We start from the raw sequence: 27,809 nt of genomic DNA, 5'->3' as shown, positions 1-27,809 counted from the left end.
TCAACTCATGTTTTTCTCTCCTCTCATCCCGATTCTTTCGTTCAGGAGACACGGATCCTGTTGATGAACAACTAGGTCCAGACATCATCTGTGATCAGACAAAAATCTATTGACTGTAACAACACAATGCCTGGAATGAATTTTCTTTGTTCAATTCATTTGATTATTCTTGAATCTAACCAAATTTCCCATAGGGTGTCGCACAATTGGCCCAGCGTCGTCCGGGTTAAGGTACGGTTTGGCAGGGGTAGGCCGTCATTGTACAATAAGAATTGATTCTTAAATGACTTGCCTCGTTAAATATATATATATATTTAAATGAACTCCCAATAGCCTAGGCTATATAACTGTTTTATCTATTGCTATCTTGGTAATTGCAGCCATTGAGGATGATTACCCACGAAAGGAATATGGGGGTTTAATAAAATACTGTTGTGTAATATTATGGTCTAGCCTACTCTAGGCTTTACCCCAATGAATACATATTTTCTCTTCTATTTGAATGGACGTTTCATTTGACAGAAATTATTAAAATATGTAAGGCTTCATCTTGTAGCCTGCATAAACCATCTCATAGCCTAGAGTGGGCGCGTGCGCAATGTCAGCGCACACGCGCGTGTTCAATGGTGACCTTTTGTTTCTCGGCGCAGTCATGTACGAAAAAGGTGAGGAGTTAACAACAACGGAGTCGGTTGGCTGCGGACTACCGAAAACAAACGGTCGGATGAGACAGTGTGCTCTGACTATCTGTCCGTGTAGTCTTCACCGGTCCTCACACACAGCTACACACACAAACGCTCGCAGTAGCCTACTGCCAAACCGTGCGGTCTCTCACGCACATACTCTCTGCTAGCCAGACAGATACAGAAGCAATGGGAGACAATTACTGAGGCAACCACGGAGAGATACTCACCGAGACCGACTATGGCTGTGGACGGTAAGAGCGCTGTTTCATTCATGAAACTACTCATTTAAATCATTGGTCTACCTTTTCTAAAACAGAGATAAGGATATTTGTAATTGGCTGTGTATTTTTGTATTAAGCGTTAGGTTAAATCAATAGGGCTTCTTTTTTTCACAGATTGGTTGTGGGGGGTATATTTTCAACATCAATAACAGCATGTTTGCTCAGTTTATTAGGGTGGAGGTATTACGATGTCAATAAACTGGGGGACTTGGGAGATATCCTCAGTTCTTTGTCAATTTTGCATAAAGGTCAACATCCATATAGGAGAAATAACGTAATACATTGTATTTCACAGTTCCCCTCAGAGCAATGTTCTGATTTCTCATGTTAACATTTCTAGGAAGTTTGAACTGGTATATCAGTAGTTGGTCACTGTATGTCCGCATGGTGAGGTTTGTGTCAGTAGCCTCAGTCCATTAAGTTCTCTTTCATAAGGAGCTTGACTGTGTCCTATTGGGTTTTCATGGGTGAACTTCACATCGCTGTCATGGTGTTCCGGAATAGCATATCTAGATTCGTATTTAGGAGATGTGGCATTTCTCTATTTTTCACATTGTTAATGGTTTGAGTAATTGATTCGTTAGCCCGCAGCCCATCAAGATACTCCATGTCCGTCCATCCGTCTTCATGAGAAGCGCATGACCCTTGTCCATCGGGCGGGTTTCATTGTGGTTCTGAAAGGAAAGCAGAGGGGATTTCGCAGTGGTTGAACTGTTCACAGTGGTCCTCAAATGGGATGGATGCGTAGTGGATAAATTCATTTGTTCCATTCCTAAAGTTTTGGTTAATAATTTGCCAGCATATTTTCTGCTTCATTGTACAGCCAATGGTAGCATATAGCCTATCCTAATACATAATTACTTGATTATAACTTTAGGTTTCTTTGGGATTCATTGAAATAAGTAGCATATCTAGCACTCTTCATTTGGTTTGATTTAATTCTAGCCGACATTAGACGTTGAGATTGTGATTTTTCTCTCTTCACTATACTGTCTGTAGGACAGTATCATACTAGCCACTAGCTAAATGAGTAATTAGAGGAATAATCAGTTAGTCAGTGATCCTTCTTCCCTTCAGGCCAGTGCAGTGTCAGGTCAGTCTCTCCCTTTCTCTGCTGGAGCAGGTTAGCACCTCATTAACATGGCTGCAGGTAGAGGTAGGCTGCAGCACAGATACATATTGTCCTATCTATAATTAATCTGAAGTTTACTTAAGCATCATTCATTTTGCACTGCTGACCCTAGCACGATTGCATTACTGTGTGTGCGTGTCTGTGTGTGTGTGTGTTTGTGTGTGTGCAATTGTATCTTTAATGAGTTTGGGTAGTCTTGGTATATGAAGGCTTTGCCAGACCAGGGGTTGGCAACTCTCGTCCTGCAGACTCAGGATCCACAGTGTCTGTTGGTTGTCTCTGGGAGTCACTTCATTGATCCGTGCCACTGATTTGCTCAGAGAAGGCTCACCTAGTTACCATGTCTGAATTTGAATTAAACACTGTTGTCTTCCTTTTGTGTATTTATTTGATATCTGCCCTGAGAGATGGTTGAATCTCCAAAGACATCTGGCCGTATCGTCACGTCTCTTAGGAGAGTTGAAGTTATCAGGTTGGTGAGATGTCTGGTTGAATCTCCAAAGACATCTGGCCGTATCGTCACGTCTCATAGGAGAGTTGAAGTTATCAGGTTGGTGAGATGTCTGGTTGAATCTCTAAAGACATCGGATTGTATCGTCGAGTCTCATAGGAGAGTTGAAGTTATCAGGTTGGTGAGATGTCTGGTTGAATCTCTAAAGACATCGGATTGTATCGTCACGTCTCATAGGAGAGTTGAAGTTATCAGGTTGGTGAGATGTCTGGTTGAATCTCTAAAGACATCGGATTGTATCGTCACGTCTCATAGGCACAACAATACAAATGAGGACAAATCTTGACACAATTTTCTCCATTGAACATTTCTCCCAACTGATTGTCCCTGTGTGAAAAGCAGCACACGGTATGAAGAAGGCCCTTATTAGAGAGAGAGCAGCACGGCTGGGCTTAGAACCCCCTTCTCCCCTATTTCACACCACAAACAGGCATGGGTAAGCCCAGCAGGCAAGAGGGTGTGTGTGTGTGTTTTCACACACACACACACACACACACACACACACACACACACACACACACACACACACACACACACACACACACACACACACACACACACACACACACACACACTCCTCTCAACCTCTTCCCTCCATATCTGTGTCTGTGGGTGTGTGGACTAAAAGACCCACTCCTGGAGAGGTTGTGCCCAGGGTTGTGGTCAATTCCATTTCGATTCAGTCAAAGAGGAGATTCATTTGACAGTTATTACAACTGACACTGGTTGTTCAACTGTAATCTTGTACAGTTCTCTGACCGGAGCTGGTAGTTTTGATCTAGAGTCAGTGGCCATTCAGTAGTTAGCTATTATAATAACCAACCCATGTATTAGCCTCTGACTGATAGGTATTAAACCACTATTTCATTAAATATCCAGATTTGTAGCGAACTTTAAAAGAATTCACCCAGGGGGTCGAACCTGATCGTAATAGACACATTTTAGAGGCCAAAACGTCCAGAAAAAAATAAATACATTTGGCTGTTCTGGCTATCGTAATTTACATAGGTTTTCTAGGGCAGAGCAGGGCTTTTGGCACCGCTAGGTTTCTACGCAGTAGCCAACCCTCAGAGCTCATGACTTCACACTCCAGAACGGACACTGGGGGCCTGGTTTATCTATTCAAACAGCCTCCCAGACATAGGGTTCTATTTTCAGCTGGCGTTAGGTGGTGCTAGTGTTAAACGCACATTAATTGCATTTTCATGATGTAAAAGCTGGCGCACTGGCATTTTCCAGCCCTAACACCAGGATTTTTTTGGGGGGGGTGTGTTTTGGTTCATTGTCCTGTTGAAAAACAAATGATAGTCCCACTAAGCGCAAACCAGATGGGATGGTGTATCGCTGCAGAATGCTGTGGTAGGAAAGATTTCCACCTGTCTGATGTCCATTGCTCGTGTTTCTTGGCTCAAGGAAGTCTCTTCTTATTATTGGTGTCCTTTAGTAGAGACAGAGGACAGGGAGAGAGAGAGAGGTCATGAGCAGATGTTTCAGCATGTTTTAAAAATATATAAAGATTTAGAGTTAGATAAACTTGTATTTTGTGGCAGGGACACATACAGGATGCTACCCTCTACAACATAACCTTCACTCCAAATCAAAACTCCAAACCTACAACCTGATTTTGGACTATTATTCCCAAGCTATACATCAAATGCTCTGGCAAACAAACAGAAACCTGAAAACACCATCCAACCTGAAACTGAGTGAATATTGTCTAGTCTGAATCTTTAATTTTCAAAAGGCAAGAAAATACATTACACTAATATATCACAGTGCCATCCGTTTTGTCACCGAAGTCCCATATACTACCCACCACTGCGACCTGTACGCTCTCATTGGCTGGCCCTCGCTTCATACTCGTCGCCAAACCCACTGGCTCCAGGTCATCTACAAGACCCTGCTAGGTAAAGTTCCCCCTTATCTCAGCTCACTGGTCACCATAGCAGCACCCACCTGTAGCACGCACTCCAGCAGGTATATCTCTCTGGTCACCCCCAAAGCCAATTCCTCCTTCGGCCGCCTCTCCTTCCAGTTCTCTGCTGCCAATGACTGGAACGAACTACAAAAATCTCTAAAACTGGAAACACTTATCTCCCTCACTAGCTTTAAGCACCAGCTGACAGAGCAGCTCACAGATTACTGCACCTGTACATAGCCCATCTATAATTTAGCCCAAACAACTACCTCTTCCCCTACTGTATTTATTTTATTTATTTATTTTGCTCCTTTGCATCCCATTATTTCTATTTGTACTTTGCACTTTCTTCCACTGCAAATCTACCATTCCAGTGTTTTACTTGCTATGTTGTATTTACTTCGCCACCATGGCCTTTTTTGCCTTTACCTCCCTTATCTCACCTCATTTGCTCACTTTGTATATAGACTTATTTTTGTACTATATTATTGACTGTATGTTTGTTTTACTCCATGTGTAACTCTGTGTTGTTGTATGTGTCAAACTGCTTGCTTTATCTTGGCCAGGTCGCAATTGTAAATGAGAACTTGTTCTCAACTTGCCTACCTGGTTAAATAAAGGTGAAATAAAAAAAGATTTACTTTATACGGACTGAATGCTAACTTAAAGCACACAGCTGCATGTGAGCTCACATTTTTCAACATGTTTTTAACAATAAGATAGTTTTGGAGTAAGATAAACTTGGATTTTTCAGGAGGGATATATACAGGATGCTACCACCCACAGCATAACTTTCTCTTCAGATCAAAACTCCAAACCTACAACCTAATTTTGGAAAGACCAGAAACAACTTCAATTAGCACTGAGGCGCGAAGTGAAAGGTGTCGAAGCCTTTGAGCCCAACACATGGCAGGAGTCTCACAGGCTACCCCTCCCAAATCCAGAGGCATTTTATACAAGAAATCTGCCTCCAGAAATAAAGCACTGCTGCTTGGATTCCACCTGGCGATCTGTTCACTATCTGCCCTGGCTTGTCTCCCCCTGTCTGGTACAGGTATCCTGTCTTAATGAAGTGGTGATTAAAGAGCTCAGCCATGTGCTTCTTGTCAGTAACAACCACATCATCAACTTTAAGAGACATGTGCAGCTGTGAGGAGCTCCCACCTCTCTACCAAGCTTTTGCTCGCCTCCAGCCCACAGGCATGTTGGGGCGAGTGACTCTGACCTTACAATGGCTAGCCTCAAGTCGTTATTTTTTATTTCTTGTGCATTTTGCTATTTTGCTAGTTGCCTCATGACTCCTGCATGCTTTGTTGACTATGAACTTTGTTGTTTACCCTACTGTGGGACAGACTATGTTGGTTCCCACACTCGGAATTCTGACTCTCAATTGGTTACACAGACTTTTGGCCCCGATCCTATTCTAACCACCTCTCGCCGGCTTTGTATTCATGTTAACCTCACCAAGCAGACATACAGTGCATGTACACCCTGGCCCATCTACTGTTGCTAGCCCCAATTCTGACTTGTGTTCTGATATCTGCTTCACTGATTTCTGCTCTCGTAAAAGACTAGGTTTTCTGCACATTAACACTAGAAGCTTATTACCTAAAATGGATCAATTGAAAATGTAGGTTCACAGCTCTATTCCAGATGTGTTGGTCATCACCGAGACGTAGTTAAGAAAGAGTGTTTTAAATACTGATGTTAACCTTTCTGGCTATAACCAAAGGTGAGTGAGTGGCAATCTTTACCAAGGGTCACCTTCAGTGCTCGGTTGTCTCTACCAAGTCTGTCCCCAAACAATTTGATTTGCTGGTTTTAAGCATTACACTTTCAAATAGCTCTTCGTTGACTGTTGCTGGGTGTTATCGTCCTCCATCAGCATCGGCCTGTACCCTACCTGCCCTAAGCTCTCTCCTGGCCCCTTACACTAAGCCTGAATTTGTCCTGCTAGGTGACCTAAACTGGGACATGCTTAAACCACCTGACCAATTCCTAAAGCAATGGAACTTCCTAAATATTTTTCAGAATATTACCAATCAAGGTATGACTCCAAACACACAGAAAAGGCTACTCTCCTCAATGTTATCCTCACAAATAATCCTGGTAGGTATCAGTCTGGTGTTTTCTGTAATGACCTTAGTGATCACTGTTTTACAGCCTGTGTTCATAATGGCTGCTCAGTGAAACACCCTGTCCTGATTTGTCATAGACGCTTGCTAAAAAACTTTAATGAGCAAGCCTTCCTTCATGACCTGGTCTCTGTAAATTGGTATAGAATCAGCTTGATCCCCTCTGTCGAATAATCTTGGACCTTCTTTTTTGATATTTTCAGTGATATGCCCCCATAAAGAAAATGAGAATTGAAAACAGGTTCAGCCCCTGGTTCGACCTTGATCTTGCAGAGTTACTCCACCTCAAGAATTGCGTTTGGCGAAAGGCACTTACTCCACCTCAAGAATTGCGTTTGGCGAAAGGCACTCAGGCTATCTGGAAGGCCAAAGTTAGTTACTTTAAGGAGCAGTTATCTCTCTGTGGGTCTAACCCCAAGAAGTTCTGGAAAATGGTTAAAGACCTGGAGAATAAACCCTCCTCCTCACAGCTGCCCATGTCCCTTAAAGTTGATGATGTGGTTGTTACTGACAAGAAGCACATGGCTGACCTCTTTAATCACCACTTCATTAAGACAGGATTCCTATTTGACTCAGACTCATGCCTCCTTGCCCGTCCAACATTTCCTCATCTCCCACCCCTTCTAATGCAACTAGCCCCGATGCTCCTCCTGTCACTGCTGTCGTATAGATGAGACCAAGGCGCAGCGGGTACGTGAATACTCATACTTATTTATTAAAGTGAACACGAAAAAAACAAAGAACGACAGGAACAGTTTAGCAGGCTAACTAAAAGCAGTGCTAAAACAACTACCCACAAACAAACAAGTGAAAACAAGCTCTTTAAATATGACTCTCAATCAGGAACAACGATGAACAGCTGTTCCTGATCGAGAGCCACACAGACCACAAAGAAATATAACCACAAGAAAAACCCTAGAATACAAAAACCAGAACATACACCAAAACCCCAGAACACATAAATAAAACACCCCTCTACAATACACATAACTCCCGAACCACATAAAACAAATACCCTCTGCCACGTCCTGACCAAACTACGATAACTAATACTCCCTCTACTGGTCAGGACGTGACATTACCCCCCCCCCCCCCCCCCAAAAGGTGCAGACCCCGTTGCACCTAAACAAAAAAAAACAAAACAAATAAACCCCTAACTAAAGGGAGGGAAGGGAGGGTGGCTGCCGTCAACGACAGCTCCTGTGCTACACCCCCCCCTCCCCAACCCACCTATACTGGAGGTGGCTCAGGTTCCGGTCTACAACCCCCACCCAACCTGTCCACCCCTGCAGAATACTCAGGGCTGTATAGCGTCTCTGGGGGCTCCGGACTGTAGGCCGACTCTGGAAGCTCCAGACTGTAGGCAGACTCACTCTGTTCCGGACCGTAGGCAGACTTGCTCGGTTCCGGACTGTAGGCAGACTCGCTCGGCTCCGGACTGTAGGCAGACTCGCTCGGCTCCGGACTGTAGGCAGACTCGCTCGGCTCCGGACTGTAGGCAGACTCGCTCGGTTCCGGACTGTAGGCAGACTCACTCGGTTCTGGACTGTAGGCAGACTCACTCGGTTCTGAGCTGTAGGCAGACTCACTCGGTTCAGGACTGTAGGCAGACTCACTCAGTTCTGAGCTGTACGCAGACTCACTCGGTTCTGAGCTGTAGTCAGATTCACTCGGTTCTGAGCTGTAGGCAGACTCACTCGGTTCTGAGCTGTAGGCAGACTCACTCGGTTCTGAGCTGTAGGCCCTCTCACTTGGTTCCGGACTGTAGGCTGTCTCACTTGGTTCCGGACTGTAGGCCGTCTTACTCGGTTTCGGACTGTAGGCAGACTTACTCGGTTCTGAGCTGTAGGCAGACTCACTCGGTTCAGGACTGTAGGCAGACTCACTCGGTTCCGGACTGTAGGCAGACTTACTCGGTTCTGAGCTGTAGGCAGACTCACTCGGTTCAGGACTGTAGGCAGACTCACTCGGTTCTGAGCTGTAGGCAGACTCACTCGGTTCAGGACTGTAGGCAGACTCACTCGGTTCAGGACTGTAGACAGACTCACTCGGTTCTGAGCTGTAGGCAGACTCACTCGGTTCAGGACTGTAGGCAGACTCACTCGGTTCTGAGCTGTAGGCAGACTCACTCGGTTCAGGACTGTAGGCAGACTCACTCGGTTCAGGACTGTAGGCAGACTCACTCGGTTCAGGACTGTAGGCAGACTCACTCGGTTCAGGACTGTAGGCAGACTCACTCGGTTCTGAGCTGTAGGCAGACTCACTCGGTTCAGGACTGTAGGCAGACTCATTCGGTTCTGAGCTGTACGCAGACTCACTCGGTTCTGAGCTGTAGGCAGATTCACTCGGTTCTGAGCTGTAGGCAGACTCACTCGGTTCTGAGCTGTAAGCAGACTCACTCGGTTCTGAGCTGTAGGCCCTCTCACTTGGTTCCGGACTGTAGGCTGTCTCACTTGGTTCCGGACTGTAGGCCGTCTTACTCGGTTTCGGACTGTAGAGCCTCTCACTCCGTTCCGAACTGTGGGCCGTCTCACTCGACTCTGAACAGTGGGCCGTCTCTCTTGGTTCCGAACTGTAGGCCGTCTCACTCTGTTCCGGGCTATACGCTATTACCGGATACTCTGGACGGGGTACTGTTGCCGGATACTCTGGACAGGGCACTGTTGCCGAACACTCTGGACGGGGCACTGTCGTCGGACACTCTGGACGGGGCACTGTCGTCGGACACTCTGGACGGGGTACTGTCTCCGGACACTCTGGACGGGGTACTGTTGCCGGACACTCTGGACGGGATGCTGTCGTCGGAAGCTCGGGACTGGGCTGACACTCTGGAAGCCTGATGTGTGGTGCTGGTATTGGAAGTGCCAGTTTGGGGACACGCACCTCAGGGCTAGTGCGGGGAGCGGAAACAGGCTGAGTTGGACTGGGCTGCCGCACTGGAAGCCTGATGCGTGGTGCTGGTACTGGAAGTGCCAGTTTGGGGACACGCACCTCAGGGCTAGTGCGGGGAGCAGGAACCGGTTGGACTGGGCTGACGCACTGGAGGCCTGGTGCGTCATGCTGGCTGTGGATATACCGGGTCGTGAAGACGCACAGGCGGTCTCGATCGCACCTCCTGCACAACCTGTCCTGGCTGGATGGAATTAGTAGCCCTGTACGAGCGGAGTGCTGGTACAGGGCGAACTGGGCTGTGCAGGGGCCTGATGGTTGCCGTGCGTAGAGCGGGCGTAGGGTAGCCTGGATCTAGGAGGCGCGGGTACGTGAATACTCATACTTATTTATTAAAGTTAACACGAAAAAAACAATAAACAAAGAACGACAGGAACAGTTTAGCAGGCTAACTAAAAGCAGTGCTAAAACAACTACCCACAAACAAACAAGTGAAAACAAGCTCTTTAAATATGACTCTCAATCAGGAACAACGATGAACAGCTGTTCCTGATCGAGAGCCACACAGACCACAAAGAAATATAACCACAAGAAAAACCCTAGAATACAAAAACCAGAACATACACCAAAACCCCGGAACACATAAATAAAACACCCCTCTACAATACACATAACCCCGAACCACATAAAACAAATACCCTCTGCCACGTCCTGACCAAACTACAATAACTAATTCTCCCTCTACTGGTCAGGACGTGACACCTCCCTCTTTTTCCCCTGCCACGCTGCAAAGTTTCTCCCTGCAGGCGGTCACTGAGTCCGAGGTGCTAAAGGTGCTCCTTAACTTCTATGGGCTACGTGGACCTGCGGGACACAGCCAGTGAAATATCAGGGCGGCAAATTCAAAAACAACAAAATGTCATAATTCAACTTTTTCAAACATACAACTATTTTACACCATTTTAAAGATACACTTCTCCTTGATGTAACCACATTGTCCGATTTCAAAAAGGCTTTACAGCGAAAGCAAAACATTAGATTATGTTAGGAGAGTACATTGACAAAAATAATCACACAGCAATTTTCCAAGCAAAGACATGTGTCAATAAAACCCAAAACACAGCTAAATGAAGCACTAACCTTGACGATCTTCTAGGACATTATGTTACACAATACATGTATGTTTTGTTCGAAAAAGTTCATATTTATATCCAAAAACAGCATTTTACATTTTACATGTATTCCCACCAAAACGTCCGGTGAATGTGCACATCAATTTACAAAAATACTCATCATAAATGTTGACAAAATATATAACAATTATTTAAAGAATTATAGATAGACTACCCCTGGATGCAACCGCTGTGTCAGATTTTAAAATAGCTTTATGGAGAAAGCACATTTTTCAATATTCTGAGTACATAGCTCAGCCATCACAGCAAGCTATTCAGACACCCACCAAGTTCGGGGCAACCTAATCTCAGAATTAGTATTAGAAATATTCTCTTACCTTTGCTGATCTTTGTCAGAATGCACTCCCAGGACTGCTACTTCCACAATAAATGTTTTTGTTCCAAATAATCCATATTTATGTCCAAATACCTCCGTTTTGTTCGTGCGTACAGATCACTTATCCAAAGGCATAACGCGCGAGCGCGGAACCAGAGACGAAAAGTCAAAATGTTCCATTACCGTGCTTAGAAGCATGTCAAACGCTGTTTAAAATCAATCTTTATGGTATTTTTAATGTAACATTGCGATTAATATTCCAACCGGACAATAGCGTATTCATTCAAGGAGAAAAAGAAGGAACAGCGTGCTAGCATGACCGCGCATAACCAATCCCTTTGTTGCCAGGCAGACCACTCAGTAACTGAGCTCCTATACTCTGCCCAGTGACAGGAGAATGCTCAAACCACTTTCTGAAGGCTTTAGACAGCCAATGGAAGCCTTAGGAAGTGCAACGTAACCCCACGGATACAGTAGTTTTGAAAGGGACTAGAAAGAAGAACTACAATTCTCAGATCCTCCACTTCCTGGTTGACTTTTTCTCAGGTTTTTGCCTGCCATATGAGTTCTGTTATACTCACAGACACCATTCAAACAGTTTTAGAAACTTCAGAGTGTTTTCTATCCAAATCTACTAATAATATGCATATTCTAGTTTCTGGGACAGAGTAGTAACCAGTTTAAATTGGGTACGTTTTTCATCCGGCCGTGAAAATACTGCCCCCTAGCCCAGACAGGTTAAACTTGACCCCCAAAAGACATCTGGGTCAGATGGTTTAGATCCTTTCTTCTTTAAGGTTGCTGCCCCTTTCCTTCTCGTCGAACTCGTTAAAGGAAAATGCTTCTTCCAGTTGGAGGTGAGTAATCGCTGTTCTGATGTCCAGAAGTTATTTTCGGTCATAAGAGATGGTAGCAGCAACATTATGTAGCAAATAAGGAAAAAAATAAGTTACAAACAACGCAAAAAAACGAACAAAATAGCACAGTTGGTTAGGAGCATGTAAAATGTCAGCCATCCTCTTCGGCGCCATCTTATATCACTATATCACTTATAATCCTAACTGTTATAGGCCTATTTTTATTTTGCCCTGTTTATCAAATGTGTTGGAAAAACTTGTCAAGACTGGCTTTCTTGATATCTATAGTATTCTCTCTGGTATGCAATCTGGTTGCCGCTCAGGTTATGGATGTGTCACTGCAACCTTTAACCTCTATGGGACCGGCGGGACGAATTCGTCCCACCTACGTAACAGCCAGTGCAATCCCGTGGCGCGATTTTTAAAACGTTTGAAATGCTATTACTTCAATTTCTCAAACATATAACTATTTTACAGCTATTTAAAGACAAGACTCTCGTTAATCTAACCACACTGTCCGATTTCAAAAAGGCTTTACAACGAAAGCAAAACATTAGATTATGTCAGCAGAGTACCCAGCCAGAAATAATCAGACACCCATTTTTCAAGCTAGCATATAATGTCACAAAAACCTAAACCACAGCTAAATGCAGCACTAACCTTTTATGATCTTCATCAGATGACACACCTAGGACATTATGTTATACAATACATGCATGTCTGTTCAATCAAGTTCATATTTATATCAAAAACCAGCTTTTTACATTAGCATGTGACGTTCAGAAAAAGCATACCCCCCGCAAACTTCCGGGGAATTTACTAACAATTTGCTAAATTACTCACGATAAACGTTCACAAAAAGCATAACAATTATTTTAAGAATTATAGATACATTACTCCTCTATGCACTCGATATGTCCGATTTTAAAATAGCTTTTCGGATGAAGCACATTTTGCAATATTCTAAGTACATAGCCCAGCCATCACGGGCTAGCTATTTAGACACCCAACCAGTTTAGCCTTCACCAAAATCACATTTCCTATAAGAAAAATGGTCTTACCTTTCCTGTTCTTCGTCAGAATGCACTCCCAGGACTTCTACTTCAATAACAAATGTAGGTTTGGTCCCAAATAATCCATAGTTATGTTCCATCAGCGACGTTTTGTTCGTGCGTTCTAGACACTATCAGAATGCTAAATCACGGTCGTGCGCATGGCGCAGAACGTGACAGAAAAATTCTAAATATTCCATTACCGTACTTCGAAGCATGTCAACCGCTGTTTAAAATCAATTTTTATGCAATTTATCTCGTAGAAAAGCGCTAATATTCCGACCGGGAATCTGCAATTAGCTAAACAGCCGAATGAAAATACTCCACGGGGGCGAATCGCGCACGCGCCTAATTCTATTGTCCCCTGATGCGACACTTGGAAAAGGAGATAATGTGTTTCAGCCTGAGGCTGCCTCGTCATCGTTCAGGTTTTTCCCGGGTTCTGAGAGCCTATTGGAGCCCTAGGAATTGTCACGTTACAGCTAAGATCCTGACTCTTCAATAAACAGAAGCAAGAACAACAACACCTTGTCAGACAGGGTACTTCCTGCATGAAACCTTCTCAGGTTTTTGCCTGCCATAGGAGTTCTGTTATACTCACAGACACCATTCAAACAGTTTTAGAAACTTTAGGGTGTTTTCTATCCAAACCTGAACAATAATATGCATATTCTAGCTTCTGAGTTGATGTAGGAGGCAGTTAAAAATGGGCACATATTTTTTCCAAAATTCTCAATGCTGCCCCCTAGCCCGTAGAGGTTAAGGTCTTCAATGATGTCCCCATTGCCCTTGATTCTAAGCAATGTTGTGCTGCTATTTTTATGACTTGGCCAAAGCTTTTGATACGGTAGACCATTCCATTCTTGTGGGCCGGATAAAGAGTATTGGTGTCTCTGAGGGGTCTTTGGCCTGGTTTGCTAACTACCTCTCTCAAAGAGTGCAGTGTATAAAGTCAGAACATCTGCTGTCTCAGCCACTGCCTGTCACCAAGGGTGTACCCCAAAGCTCGATCCTAGGCCCCACGCTTTTTTCAATTTACATCAACAATATAGCTCAGACGGTAAGAAGCTCTCTCATCCATTTATAGGCAGATGATACAGTCTTATACTCAGCTGGCCCCTCCCAGGATTTTGTGTTAAACGCTCTACAACAAAGCTTTCTTAGTGTCCAACAAGCTTTCTCTGCCCTTAACCTTGTTCTGAACACCTCCAAAACAAAGGTCATGTGGTTTGGTAAGAAGAATGCCCTCTTCCCACGGGTGTTATTGTTACCTCTGAGGGTTTAGAGCTTGAGGTAATCACCTCAAACAAGTCCTTGGGAGTATGGCTAGACGGTACACTGACCTTCTCTCAGTACATACCAAAGCTGCAGGCTAAAGTTAAATCTAGACTTGGTTTCCTCTATCGTAATCGCTCCTCTTTCACCCCAGCTACCAAACTAACCCTGATTCAGATGACCATCCTACCCATGCTAGATTATGGAGACGTAATTTATAGATCAGCAGGTAAGGGTGCTCTCGAGAGGCTAGATGTTCTTTACCATTCGGCCATCAGATTTGCCACCAATGCCCCTTATAGGACAAATCACTGCACTCTATACTCTTCTGTAAATTGGTCATCTCTGTGTACCCGTCGCAAGACCCACTGGTTGTTGCTTATTTATAAAACCCTCTTAGGCCTAACTCCCCCCTATCTGAGATATCTACTGCAACCCTCATCCTCCACATACAACACCCGTTCTGCCAGTCACATTCTGTTAAAGGTCCCCAAAGCACACACATCCCTGGGTCACTTGTCTTTTCAGTTCGCTGCAGCTAGTGACTGGAACGAGCTGCAACAAACACTCAAACTGAACAGTTTTATCTCAATCTCTTCATTCAAAGACTCAATCATGGACACTCTTACTGACAGTTGTGGCTGCTTTGCGTGATGTATTGTTGTCTCTACCTTCTTGCCCTTTGTGCTGTTGTCTGTGCCAAATAATGTTTGTACCCTGTTTTGTGCTGCTACCATGTTGTTCTGCTGCCGTGTTGTGTTGCTACCATGTTGTTGTCATGTTGCTACCATGCTATGTTGTTGTCTTAGGTCTCTCTTTATGTAGTGTTGTCTCTCTTGTCGTGATGTGTGTTTTGTCCTAGATTTTTATTACATTTATTTTTAATCCCAGCCCCCATCCCCGCAGGAGGCCTTTTACCTTTTGGTAGGCCGTCATTCTAAATAAGAATTTGTTCTTAACTGACTTGCCTAGTAAATTAAAGGTTAAAGAAAAAAAAGTTTAAAAAAAAATTGTCTAATATTATTTCGGTTGCAACTCAGATGGGCGGGTGGAAATATTTTGAGGTGTGGCCTTAAAAACATGATCCAAAGTGCTAATTTCAGGCAGCGCTGATAGGGATATTTAAGACCAACCAAAAACTGGTTTTCGTGGTAACACAGTTTGTTATGGCATGAATTTTGACGGCAGCAACGCTATCCAGCCATGACGCACACTGCCCATATGACATGGAACAAGAATAGTCTAATGTGCTTTTGGTGCCTGTATACTTTAGAAACATAAAACTAAAGTTTTTCCTATTTCATTTTATTTGATTAAAAACCAAGCATAGCCTCCCCTCCTCTCAATTAAGGAATTGTTTTGTCAGCCCAATGCGATCGCGAAGTAGTCAAGTCTGTCGATAACGGGTTTGGCTCCTGAGACTACTTAATCACCAAAGCTTTATTAAAATAGAACGTTTGAGAGGAGTAAAACAGTGAGCTGACATTCCCTTTTTGTCTCTGCATTGTAGGCAGGCCCACATTACTTTAGCCATGTACGTAAGACCATCCATAGTCTGCGTTGTTTTAATATTAAATGCCCACCGGAAGAAATGATGGTGCCTGTAAGTGTGACATAGCCTAAAGTTGTTTTTTGTTTTGTTTAGAATTTGAATTGAATTATTCATTCTCTTTTTAGGACTTATCAATAATAAATGTAATCTTGCTCATTGACAATGTTTGGCATGTACTTGTTCAGCCATAATGTAATTTACAGTAGGCCTAGCCTCTATATCAGTGTGAATGCTATTGAAGACATGCAATTACTTAGAACAATGTGGACTGCAGATGGGTTCAAGTTAACCTATTTATCAAAGATGGGATAGGTCTACATTTTGTTATTTTGTTTCTGTAAGGAATTTAACAAACTATAACGGACTAACATTGGAATTGGAGTTGACTCCAAGGCAACACAACAGACTGTCAGAAACCGTCTCTAATGTGTAGGAGGGGTGAAGTCAGGCGCAGGAGACAGAACTACGTGAAACACACGTTTAATGGAATAAGTACAAAAATCCAAGGCAGGGTACAAAACTAAAAAAAATAGGAATAAAATCCAAAATGAGTTAGGACGCAGCCCAGCAGACCCTCATGCCTAAAATGCAGCACAGTGGAGCATAATCAAATCCTCAACCTACGTAGGACGAAACAAAATTAATCCCGCACAAGCCCAAACCAAAAACAGACAGACTAAATAACCCCACTAATGACCTAACCCAAAACAGGTGCTAACCTAAACAGACATCACCAAACGAACAGAAAAGGGGCAGCTAGTAGGCCGGCGACGACGACCGCCGAGCGCCGCCCGAACGGGGAGAGGCGCCACCTTCTGTGGACGTTGTGACACAGACAGTAAATACACAACCTAAAGCAACCACATATTTCTCCATGGAGCACGTTCTGATGGAGCACACCCACAACTTGTTTATTCATCAAAACCCAGCCCTTTCGCACCAACGCCAGCAAGTGCGTCAATAATTGTGGTAGTGAAAATAGTCAAATATTTCTGACACACCCCTGAACCTATAGCGCTCCCGCCTGCACTTAGATTTACCATTGTGTTAGTTTAGTTCAAATAGAGCACTTAGATTTACCATTGTGTTACTGTAGTTCAAATAGAGCACTTAGATTTACCATTGTGTTAGTTTAGTTCAAATAGAGCACTTAGATTTACCATTGTGTTACTGTAGTTCAAATAGAGCACTTAGATTTACCATTGTGTTAGTTTAGTTCAAATAGAGCACTTAGATTTACCATTGTGTTACTGTAGTTAAAATAGAGCACTTAGATTTACCATTGTGTTAGTGTAGTTAAAATAGAGCACTTAGATTTACAATTGTGTTAGTGTAGTTAAAATAGAGCACTTAGATTTACCATTGTGTTAGTGTAGTTAAAATAGAGCACTTAGATTTACAATTGTGTTAGTGTAGTTAAAATAGAGCACTTAGATTTACCATTGTGTTAGTGTAGTTAAAATAGAGCGCTTAGATTTACCATTTACCATTGTGTTAGTTTTGTTAAAATAGAGCTATGGTCATGTCTTTGTGAGCCACTGTATGTTGTTCGGTATCCAGAATGTAGCTAAAGGCGCGACCCTTTCCTCAAGGCTTCTCATGTCTTTAACACACTCTCCACAGGGCAGATCATATCACACAGTCATCTGCCCACTCAACCATGTAACCCACACTAATCCTGTCATCCACAGAACAGGGGTGTGTGTATATGTATATGTGTGTGGGGGAGGGTACAGTTGAAGTCAGAAGTTTACATACACCTTAGCCAAATACATTTAAACTCACATTTACACAATTCCTGACATTTAATCCGAGTAAAAATGCCCTGTCTTTGGTCAGTTAGGATCACCACTTTATTTTAAGAATGTGAAATTTCAGAATAATAGTATAGAGAATGATTTATTTCAGCTTTTATTTCTTTCATCACATTCCCAGGTGGGTCAGAAGTTTACATACACTCAATTAGTATTTGGTAGCGTTGCCTTTAAATTGTTTCGGATAGCCTTCCACAAGCTTCCCACAATAAATTGTGTGAATTTTGGCTCATTCCTCCTGACAGAGCTAGTGTAACTGAGTCAGGTTTGTAGTCCTCCTTGCTCGCACATGCAACTTTGGAAGTATGCTTGGGGTCATTGTCCATTTGGAAGACCCATTTGCGACCAAGCTTTAACTTCCTGACTGATGTCTTGATATGTTGCTTCAATATAACCACATCATTTTCCTCATGATGCCATCTGGTTTGTGAAGTCCACCAGTCCCTCCTGCAGCAAAGCACCCCCACAACATGATGCTGCCACCCCCTTGCTTCACGGTTGGGATGGTGTTCTTCGGCTTGCAAGCCTCCCCCTTTTTCTTCCAAACATAACAATGGTCATTATACCAGTTATAATTTTGTTTCATCAGACCAGAGCACATTTCTCCAATAAGTACGATCTTTGTCCCCATTTGTATTGGCAAACCATAGTCTGGCTTTTTTATGGCGGTTTTGGAGCAGTGGTTTCTTCCTTGCTGAGCGGCCTTTCATGTTATGTCGATATAGGACTCGTTTTACTGTGGATATAGATAATGTTGTACCTGTTTCCTCCAGCATCTTCACAAGGTCCTTTGCTGTTGTTCTGGGATTTATTTGCGCTTTTCACACCAAAGTATGTTCATCTCTAGAAGACAGAACACGCCTTGAAATACATCCACAGATACACCTCCAATTGACTCAAATGATGTCAATTAGCACATCAGAAGCTTCTAAAGCCATGACATTATTTTCTTGAATTTTCCAAGCTGTTTAAAGGCACAGTCAACTTAGTGTATGTAAACTTCTGACCCACTGGATTTGTGATACAGTGAATTATAAGTGAAATAATCTGTCTGTAAACAATTGTTGGAAAAATTACTTGTTTCTTGCACAAAGTAAATGTCTTTACCGACTTGCCCAAACTATAGTTTGTTAACAAGAAATTTGTGGAGTGATTGAAAAACAATTTTTAATGAACCCAACCTAAGTGTATGTAAACCTCCTGAATTCAACTGTATGTACTGTGTGTGTGTGTGTGTGTGTGTGTGTGTGTGTGTGTGTGTGTGTGTGTGTGTGTTTGGCAGAGCCAAATGGTTCAAAGGGTGAACTAGTGTTAGCTTTGCTAAGACAAACACTTTCTTTGTTGTTTTCTCCCTTTGGTTGACGTTGACAGCAGGAGGCTGGCCATTTGGTGGCTTTAGAGGGTGATACAGGAGACTGCAAGGGTGTGTGTGTGCGTCTGTGTGTGTGTGCGTCTGTGTGTGTGTGCGTCTGTGTGCGTGTGTGCGTGTGTGCGTGTGTGTGCGTGTGTGTGTGTGTGTGCGTGTGTGTGTGTGTGTGTGTGTGTGTGTGTGTGCGTCTGTGTGTGTGTGTGTGCGTCTGTGTGTGTGTGTGCGCGTGTGTGCGTCTGTGTGTGTGTGTGTGTGTGTGTGTGTGTGTGTGTGTGTGTGTGTGTGTGTGTGTGTGTGTGTGTTTGTGTGTGTGTGTGTGTGTGTGTGTGTATTGCTGTCTCCTGTCTGTATATGTATGGATGTGTTTAATGTCTTTAGTGTTAGTGGCCAAATGCCACAGTTTCTGTCACAGATGTCACAGATTCCCTCTCCATCTCTCTGGCATCAGCCCTCTGACACAGACACAGCCATTTGTGCATGTGTTCGTGTGTGTGTCTGCATGCTTGTGTATTTTTTGACAGCATCTGTAACATTTCTTCCCCCTCTCCATCCCTCCTTTCCACTCTCTCATCAGGGTGTCTTATCTGTGTTTAGCCTGGTTATCCAGTCCGTCTGGCTCATCCTCTTATTTACACACACACACACGCACACAGACAAACAGACAGACATTGTCACGACTTCCGCCGGAGTCGGTCCCTCTCCTTGTTCGAGCGGTGCTCGGCGGTCAACGTCACCGGCCTTCTAGCCATCACCAATCCACTTTTCATTTTCCATTTGTTTTGTCTTTGTTTTCTACACACCTGGTTTCAATTCCCCCATTACGTGTTCATTATTTAACCCTCTGGTTTCCCACATGTTTGTGTGCGTGTTTGTTCAATTGTTCAGGCTGTTACTGACGGCTGGTATTTTGTTGCTGGGTTTTGTTATTACGCCCGTTTATTTCGTGGTACTGGTATTTTTCCCGCACCGTAGTATTGTGTTTATACTGGTGTTATCTTGTATTAAATACCTTGTCCACGCATCTCAGCTCTCCTGCGCCTGACTCCTTTCACCAGTTACCCACAGCCTTGACAGACATTTAGAGTACCAGTCAAAAGTTTGGACACACCTACTCATTCAAGGGTTTTTCTTTATTTTTACTATTTTCTACATTGTACAATAATAGGGAATACATCAAAACAATGAAATAACACATATGGAATCAATTAGTAACCAAAAAAGGGTTAAACAAATCAAAATATATTTTATATTTGAGATTCTTCAAAGTAGCCACCCTTTGCCTTGATGACAGCTTTGCACATTCTTGGCATTCTCTCAACCATCTTCGTGAGATAGTGTAACGCCCTGGCCATAGAGAGGGGTTTTTGTTCTTTATTTTGGTTAGGCCAGGGTGTTACATTGGGTGGGCGTTCTATGTTCCTTTTTCTATGTTTTTGTATTTCTTTGTTTTGGGCCGTGAGTGTGGCTCCCAATCAGGCACAGCTGAAGCTCGTTGCTGCTGATTGGGAGTCACACATAAGGAGCATGTTTTTTCCTTTGGGTTTGTGGGTAATTGTTTCTGTCAGTGTTTTTGTTCCAGACAGGACTGTTTGCTGTCGGTTTGCTCATTTTCTTGTTTTGTATAGTGTTCACGTTGTTTACATTAAATTCTAATAATGAACACTAACTCCGCTGCACCTTGGTCCACTTCTTCAGACGACAGCCGTTACAGATAGACCTGGAATGCATTTCAATTAACAGGTGTGCCTTGTTAAAAGTTAATTTGTGGAATTTCTTTCCTTCTTAATGCGTTTGAGCCAATCAGTTGTGTTGTGACAAGGTAGGGATGGTTTACAGAAGATAGCCCTATTTGGTAAAAGACCAAATCCATATTATGGCAAGAACAGCACAAATAAGTTTCACGATAGTTCATCTTTACTTAAAGACATGAAGTTCAGTCAAGCTGGAAAGTTTCAAGAACTTTGAAAGTTTCTTTAAGTGCAGTTGCAAAACCCATCAAGCGCTGTGATGAAACTGGCTCTCATGAGGACTGCCACAGGAAATGAAGACCCTGAGTTACCTCTGCTACAGAGGATACATTCATTAGAGTGAACTGCACCTCAGATTGCAGCCCAAATAAATGCTTCACAGAGTTCAAGAAACAGACACATTTCAACATCAACTGTTGAGAGGAGACTGCATGAATCAGGCCTTCATGGTCGAATTGCTGCAAAGAAACCACTACTAAAGGACACCAATAAGAATAAGAGACTTCATTGGGCCAAGAAACACGAGCAATGGACATGAGACCGGTGTAAATCTGTCCATTGATCTGATTAGTCCAAATTTGAGATTTTTGGTTCCAACCGCCGTGTCTTTATGAGACGCAGAGTAGATAAATGGATGATCTCTGCATGTGTGGTTCCCAACTTGAAGCATGGAGGAGGAGGTGTGGTGGTGCTTTGCTGGTGACACTGTCAGTGATTTATTTGGAATTCAAGGCGCACTTAACCAGCATGGCTACCACAGCATTCTCCATCCCATCTGGTTTGCGCTTAGTGAGACTATCATTTGTTTTCCAACAGGACAATGACCTAACACACCTCCAGGCTGTGTAACGGGTATTTGACCAAGAAGGAGAGTGATGGAGTGCTGTATCAGATGACCTGGCCTCCACAGCATATGTGGAAACTCCTTCAAGACTGTTGGAAAAGCATTCCAGGTGAAGCTGGTTGAGAGAATGCCAAGAGTGTGCAAAGCTGTCATCAAGGCAAAGGGTGGCTACTTTGAAGAATCTAAAATATATTTTGATTTGTTTAACACTTGTTTGGTTACTATTGATTCCATATTTGTTATTTCATAGTTTTTATGTCTTCACTATTATTCTACAATGTTGAAATAGTAAAATAAAATAAAAACTCTTGATTGAGTAGGTGTGTCCAATCTTTTAACTGGTACTGCACACACACACACACACACACACACACACACACACACACACACCATCACGCCATCAAATGTGCTAACCCTGCACAGCAGTCTCACCCTAAAGCTGTATTTTCTGGGCATGAGCTGGTGGATGATGGCTTCTCATATGGCAATGAAATGACTGGAGGGAGGGAGGGAGGGTGACTGGAGGGAGGGAGAACAGCTGGGGCAGTATCTGATTTAAGACTAGAGAGAGAGAGATAGGGACAGGGACAGGGAGAACAGCTGGGGCAATATCTGATTTAAGACTAGAGAGAGAGAGATAGGGACAGGGAGAACAGCTGGGGCAATATCTGATTTAAGACTAGAGAGAGAGAGATAGGGACAGGGAGAACGGCTGGGACAGTATCTGATTTAAGACTAGAGAGAGAGAGATAGGGACAGGGAGAACGGCTGGGACAGTATCTGATTTAAGACTAGAGAGAGAGAGATAGGGACAGGGAGAACGGCTGGGACAGTATCTGATTTAAGACTAGAGAGAGAGAGATAGGGACAGGGAGAACAGCTGGGGCAGTATCTGATTTAAGACTAGAGAGATCGGGACAGGGACAGGGAAAACAGCTGGGGCAATATCTGGTTCCAGACTAGAGGAAGAGCAAAGATCGAGAAAGAGAGACAGAGAGAGAGATCGGGACAGGGACAGGGAGAACAGCTGGGACAGTTTCTGGTTCCAGATTAGATGGAGGGAGAAAGCAAGAGAGAGAGTGGGACGGGGACAGGGAGAACGGCTGGGACAGTATCTGGTTCCAGATTAGATGGAGGGAGAAAGCAAGAGAGAGAGTGGGACGGGGATAGGGAGAACAGCTGGGGCAGTTTCTGGTTCCAGACTAAAGAGAGAGAGGGAGCGGGATGAAGAGAGAGAATACTTATATATATATATATACCCCTACAAAGTCCCGCGGCCCCCCATATAGTTTTAGCTGAGCCCGCACCAGCCCCAGCAACACAGCTCTGGGGTCCTTACATCCCACCCCACTCGTCTCATGTTTCCTCGTCTTACAGATTTACATTTCTGCCTGCCCCACCATGTAGTTTACCAGGCAATCCCGACGCCTATTGGCTACAGTATACCGAGGCCTTCCAACATATACGTTAATAGTCAACCCCAACCTTAGGCCTGTGCACCACAAGAAAAAGATAAATGCTGCACTGTTTCCTCCTCCCCTCAGAAAAGACACCCCCTCCCCACTGATGGATCAACAGGCCACACATATCTATTGGTAGCGATAGCCCCATGAATAATCCTCCATGGAGACCAGCAATACGCTTCTCTATGGGAGGCTTATACAGGGAGCGCCAACATCCTCTCAGAGAAGAGCTGTCCCAAACTCCCCGGCCACCCCGTTGCCCTCTGCCCACGCAGCTGGTCCTTCTGAGCCACCTTCACAGCCACTGCATACAGCGTCTATTTGCTGACTGTGGAAGAGGTCGTCAGCTCAGGAGTCTTGAACAATAATATAATTCCCTCACCTTCCTGGTATTCCCCTGCAGCGGCAGCAATGGTGAAAGGAAGTATGTCAGTGTCATTCGTAGTTTGACTGTCCAGTCTCTGCCTACTCCCCAGCAGCTCTCTGACCGAGCCCGGTAGGGCAGCTCAGACCCCCTCCACCACCTGCTGCAGCAGCCTGGTTGACTTTATGGAGGAAACCTATTCCATGAACTGCCAGATTTCCACCCTGACTCTTCTTGCAGGTCATCCAAGTTGTGAACCCCGCTCTCGCAAGAATGGCCCGCAAAATGTCAGAGGTCAGCAATCTGGTCTGGATGAGTGGATTGTGAAACAGTGGCTCTTCCATTTTTCATGCTCCTGGCTATGAAATGTCTCTGTGAACAGATAGTCTTTTTCCACATCCAAATCACAGTGTGGTAGAACAGAGTAATGGCTGACATATCCAATAGGAACAAGTGCCTATCATTCCCAAGGTCCCCCTGCTCTCCTCAGAACAGCCCAAGCATTGTCTCTCCAGCACACCCCCTGCTGGTACAGAAGTCTCTGTGCTGCTTGTAAATGGAAAGCTGTCACTCTAGACCCAATGTCCACCAGCCCTTGGCCCCCCTCATGGAAAGGGTGGTGTAACACTGCTGCACGTGTCCAGTGTTGACCAGACCAAAATAAATACACCAGTAACCTCCGTAGTTGCTTGAAGGAACTCTGTGGGGTATCCAACACCATCAGCCTGTGCCAGAGAATTGAAGCGGCCATGTTGTTAGCGACCAGGATCCTTCCCCTGAACGACATCAGTGGCAACAACCACCGCCATTTAGACAACTTAGCCGCATACTTTATCCACCAGCCTCTCCCAGTTTTTCTCCTGAAACTCGGAGGTCCCCAAGAACAGCCCTAAGAACTTCATCCCTACTCTACCCCACTCTAACCCCCCAGGAAGACTAGGAGATTCTGCTCTGCCCCACTGTAGCCCCACAGGAAGACTAGGAGATTCTGCTCTGCCCCACTGTAGCCCCCCAGGAAGACTAGGATATCCTGCTCTGACCCACTGTAGCCCCCCAGGAAGACTAAGAGATCCCGCTCTGACCCACTGTAGCCCCCCAGGAAGACTAGGAGATTCTGCTTTGCCCCACTGTAGCCCCCCAGGAAGACTAGGATATCCTGCTCTGGCCCACTGTAGCCCCCCAGGAAGACTAGGAGATTCTGCTCTGACCCACTGTAGCCCCCCAGGAAGACTAGGAGATCCTGCTCTGACCCACTGTAGCCCCCCAGGAAGACTAGGAGATCCTGCTCTGACCCACTGTAGCCCCCCAGGAAGACTAGGAGATCCTGCTCTGACCCACTGTAACCCCCCAGGAAGACTAGGAGATCCTGCTCTGACCCACTGTAACCCCCCAGGAAGACTAGGAGATCCTGCTCTGACCCACTGTAGCCCCCCAGGAAGACTAAGAGATCCTGCTCTGCCCCACTGTAGCCCCCCAGGAAGACTAGGAGATCCTTCTGTGACCCACTGTAGCCCCCCAGGAAGACTAGGAGATCCATCTCTGATCCACTGTAGCCCCCCAGGAAGACTAGGACATCCTGCTCTGACCCACTGTAGCCCCCCAGGAAGACTAGGAGATCCATCTCTGATCCACTGTAGCCCCCCAGGAAGACTAGGACATCCTGCTCTGACCCATCTCCCCATAATCAGACCCTCACTCTTCTCCTAGTTCACCTTAGCTGATGCCACCCCCTCGAACAACACTAAAGCCCTGCAAACCTCTTCTACATTTCCCTCCACTCTAACAAACACTGTTACATCCTCAGCGTAACCTGACATTGAAACCGTCTCCCTACCTACTTCCCCTGAACTGACAACCCCTGCAGCCTCTCTCCCCACCTACTTCCCCTGAACTGACAACCCCTGCAGCCTCTCTCCCCACCTACTACCCCTGAACTGACAACCCCTGCAGCCTCTCTCCCCACCTACTACCCCTGAACTGACAACCCCTGCAGCCTCTCTCCCCACCAACTACCCCTGAACTGACAACCCCTGCAGCCTCTCCCTCAGCCTACAACCCCTGCAGCCTCTCTCCCCACCTACTACCCCTGAACGGACAACCCCTGCAGCCTCTCTCCCCACCTACTACCCCTGAACTGACAACCCCTGCAGCCTCTCTCCCCACCTACTACCCCTGAACTGACAACCCCTGCAGCCTCTCCCTCAGCCTACAACCCCTGCAGCCTCTCTCCCCACCTACTACCCCTGAACTGACAACCCCTGCAGCCTCTCCCTCAGCCTACACAGCAGTGATTATATGGCTAAATAGTAGAGCTGACCCGAGAGTGGACACCCCTGCCTAATCCCTCTCCTTACTGAGACTGGCCGGCTCAGCCCACCCCCACTTTTACCATAACAGAGGCCCAACAATGTAATAAGTTGACCCATGATCTAAGCTCACTACCCAGGCCAAACGCTTCCATGGTCCGAAACAGATAGGCATGACACACTCTATCAAAAGCATTTTCTTGATCGAAATGAGTCCCAGATCCTGATCATACATCCTAGTGATGTCTATCACATCTCTCAAAAGAAACAAGTTGTCCATTATTGTATGTGTAATACAAGCAGAGCAACGATACTGGCATCCAGTTTTTCGGCAGTAGTGACAGCACTGCCCACTGGCAGCTGACTGGTAGTTCAGAACTCTCAAAGGACTCCCGAAAGACCTCTAAGAGGTCCTTCCCCAATACACCTCAGAAACCTATATAAAACTCAGCTGTCAGTTCATTGACCCCCGGCGCATAGCCTGGGGAGAGCTGCTGCAGAGCCACTATTAGTTCTCCCTCCAGCCCAGCACTCTGCCCAGGTCTGAGCTTAGGCAACCTCTGTAGAATCTCCTGAGCACACTGTGGATCAGTGTTGCTATCACCGTCGTGGTCTGCGTAGAGTCCATAGTCATCCTCCTCATTTCCGCTGGATCCAAAGTCAGACCCTGAAGGACACCGCAGATAGAACATCTGCTTCTGCTGTGCCGACTTCCTCTTCAGGTTGAAGAAGAACACACCCAGAGCATCCATTTCTGTCAGGGTAGTCATCCGTGCTCTAATAAGCACACAATTTACCTGATCCTGTAGAAAAGACCCCCACTGCAACTGCTTAGCCCTCAACTCTCTAACCCTAAATCCTGCTGGCCAATAAGGCTATCCTCAATGCCTCTAATATACTACTCCAACTTCTGAATAGTAGACCTTATCTTAGCTGTCCCATGGGCAGAGAACTGCTGGCAAAACAACCTTACTTGTCTTTTCCCCACCTCCCACTATTATTTTAGGTTCTCAAACTCAGCTTTCCTCGCTTTCCAACTCTCCTAAAAGACACCAAACCCCTCACAAAATGAGGCATCATGCAATAATTTAGCAATAAAGTGCCAGTAAGACCTCAGATGAGGCCAAGCTACACTCAACTGTTACCACATGGTCTGAAAAACCACTAGGCCAGATCTGGGAGCCCAGAACCATGTTACAGCTCTCCTTACTGACATCGATCCTGATAAACCACTAGGAGCCCAGAACCCTGTTACAGATCCCATTACTGACATAGATCCTTTCAAACCACTAGGAGCCCAGAACCCTGTGTTCCATTTATTAAAGTGGCCAATGATTTCAAGTCTCTGTATATAGGCAGCAGCCTCTCTGTGCTGTTTCAACATATTCTTTCGATGAGAACAGAACTGCTACACCTATACTTATACTAGACCCATGACTGAGGAAATACTCCCACTCCATGCCACACACTGCATCATTATCAGTATCACTGTGGGTCTCCTGTAAGAACACCACATTTAACGTGTAGGCCTACTAAACTCATACACTACAGCGCTCCTACTTCTGTCTCTTCCTAAACTCATACACTACAGACCTCCTATTCCTGTCTTTTCCTAAACTCATACACTACAGTCCTCCTTTTCCTGTCTCTTACTAAACTCATACACTACAGACCTCCTATTCCTGTCTTTTCCTAAACTCATACACTACAGTCCTCCTATTCCTGTCTCTTACTAAACTCATACACTATAGCCCTCCTACTTTTGTCTCTTACTAAACTCATACACTATAGCCCTCCTACTTTTGTCTCTTACTAAACTCATACACTACAGCCCTCCTATTCCTGTCTCTTCCCCCAGTTATGTTTAAAGAGCCCACTCTTCAAGCCTCCATGAAAAGGTACGAAAAGGAAAGCAAGAAAACCAACAGAGGTAACAGACAAGGGAACGAAATTACAATGATCAGACCCATCACGATCAGACCCATCATGATCAGACCCATCACGATCCGACCCATCACGATCAGACCCATCACGATCAGACCCATCACGATCAGACCCATCATGATCAGACCCATCACGATCCGACCCATCACGATCAGACCCA

At 44.9% G+C, this 27,809-nt stretch overlaps 1 protein-coding gene across 1 annotated transcript in view; it reads left to right on the top strand.

Annotated features, from left to right (window-relative positions):
* The first annotated feature begins 683 nt into the window (after nucleotides 1-683).
* Nucleotides 684-27,809, top strand: part of LOC115168510 (sterile alpha motif domain-containing protein 10) — a 126,587-nt gene continuing 99,461 nt past the window's right edge. Inside the window, exon 1 of the mRNA XM_029723866.1 lies at nucleotides 684-937. Within this exon, the coding sequence (XP_029579726.1) occupies nucleotides 925-937 (13 nt within the window). The 5' untranslated portion in view covers nucleotides 684-924. The remainder of the gene's footprint in view (nucleotides 938-27,809) is intronic.

This window comes from Salmo trutta, chromosome 30, assembly GCF_901001165.1.
Source record: "Salmo trutta chromosome 30, fSalTru1.1, whole genome shotgun sequence".
NCBI lineage: Eukaryota > Metazoa > Chordata > Actinopteri > Salmoniformes > Salmonidae > Salmo > Salmo trutta.
Note: the sequence above shows the minus strand (reverse complement) of the source record. Positions and strands in the feature narration are given on the sequence as shown.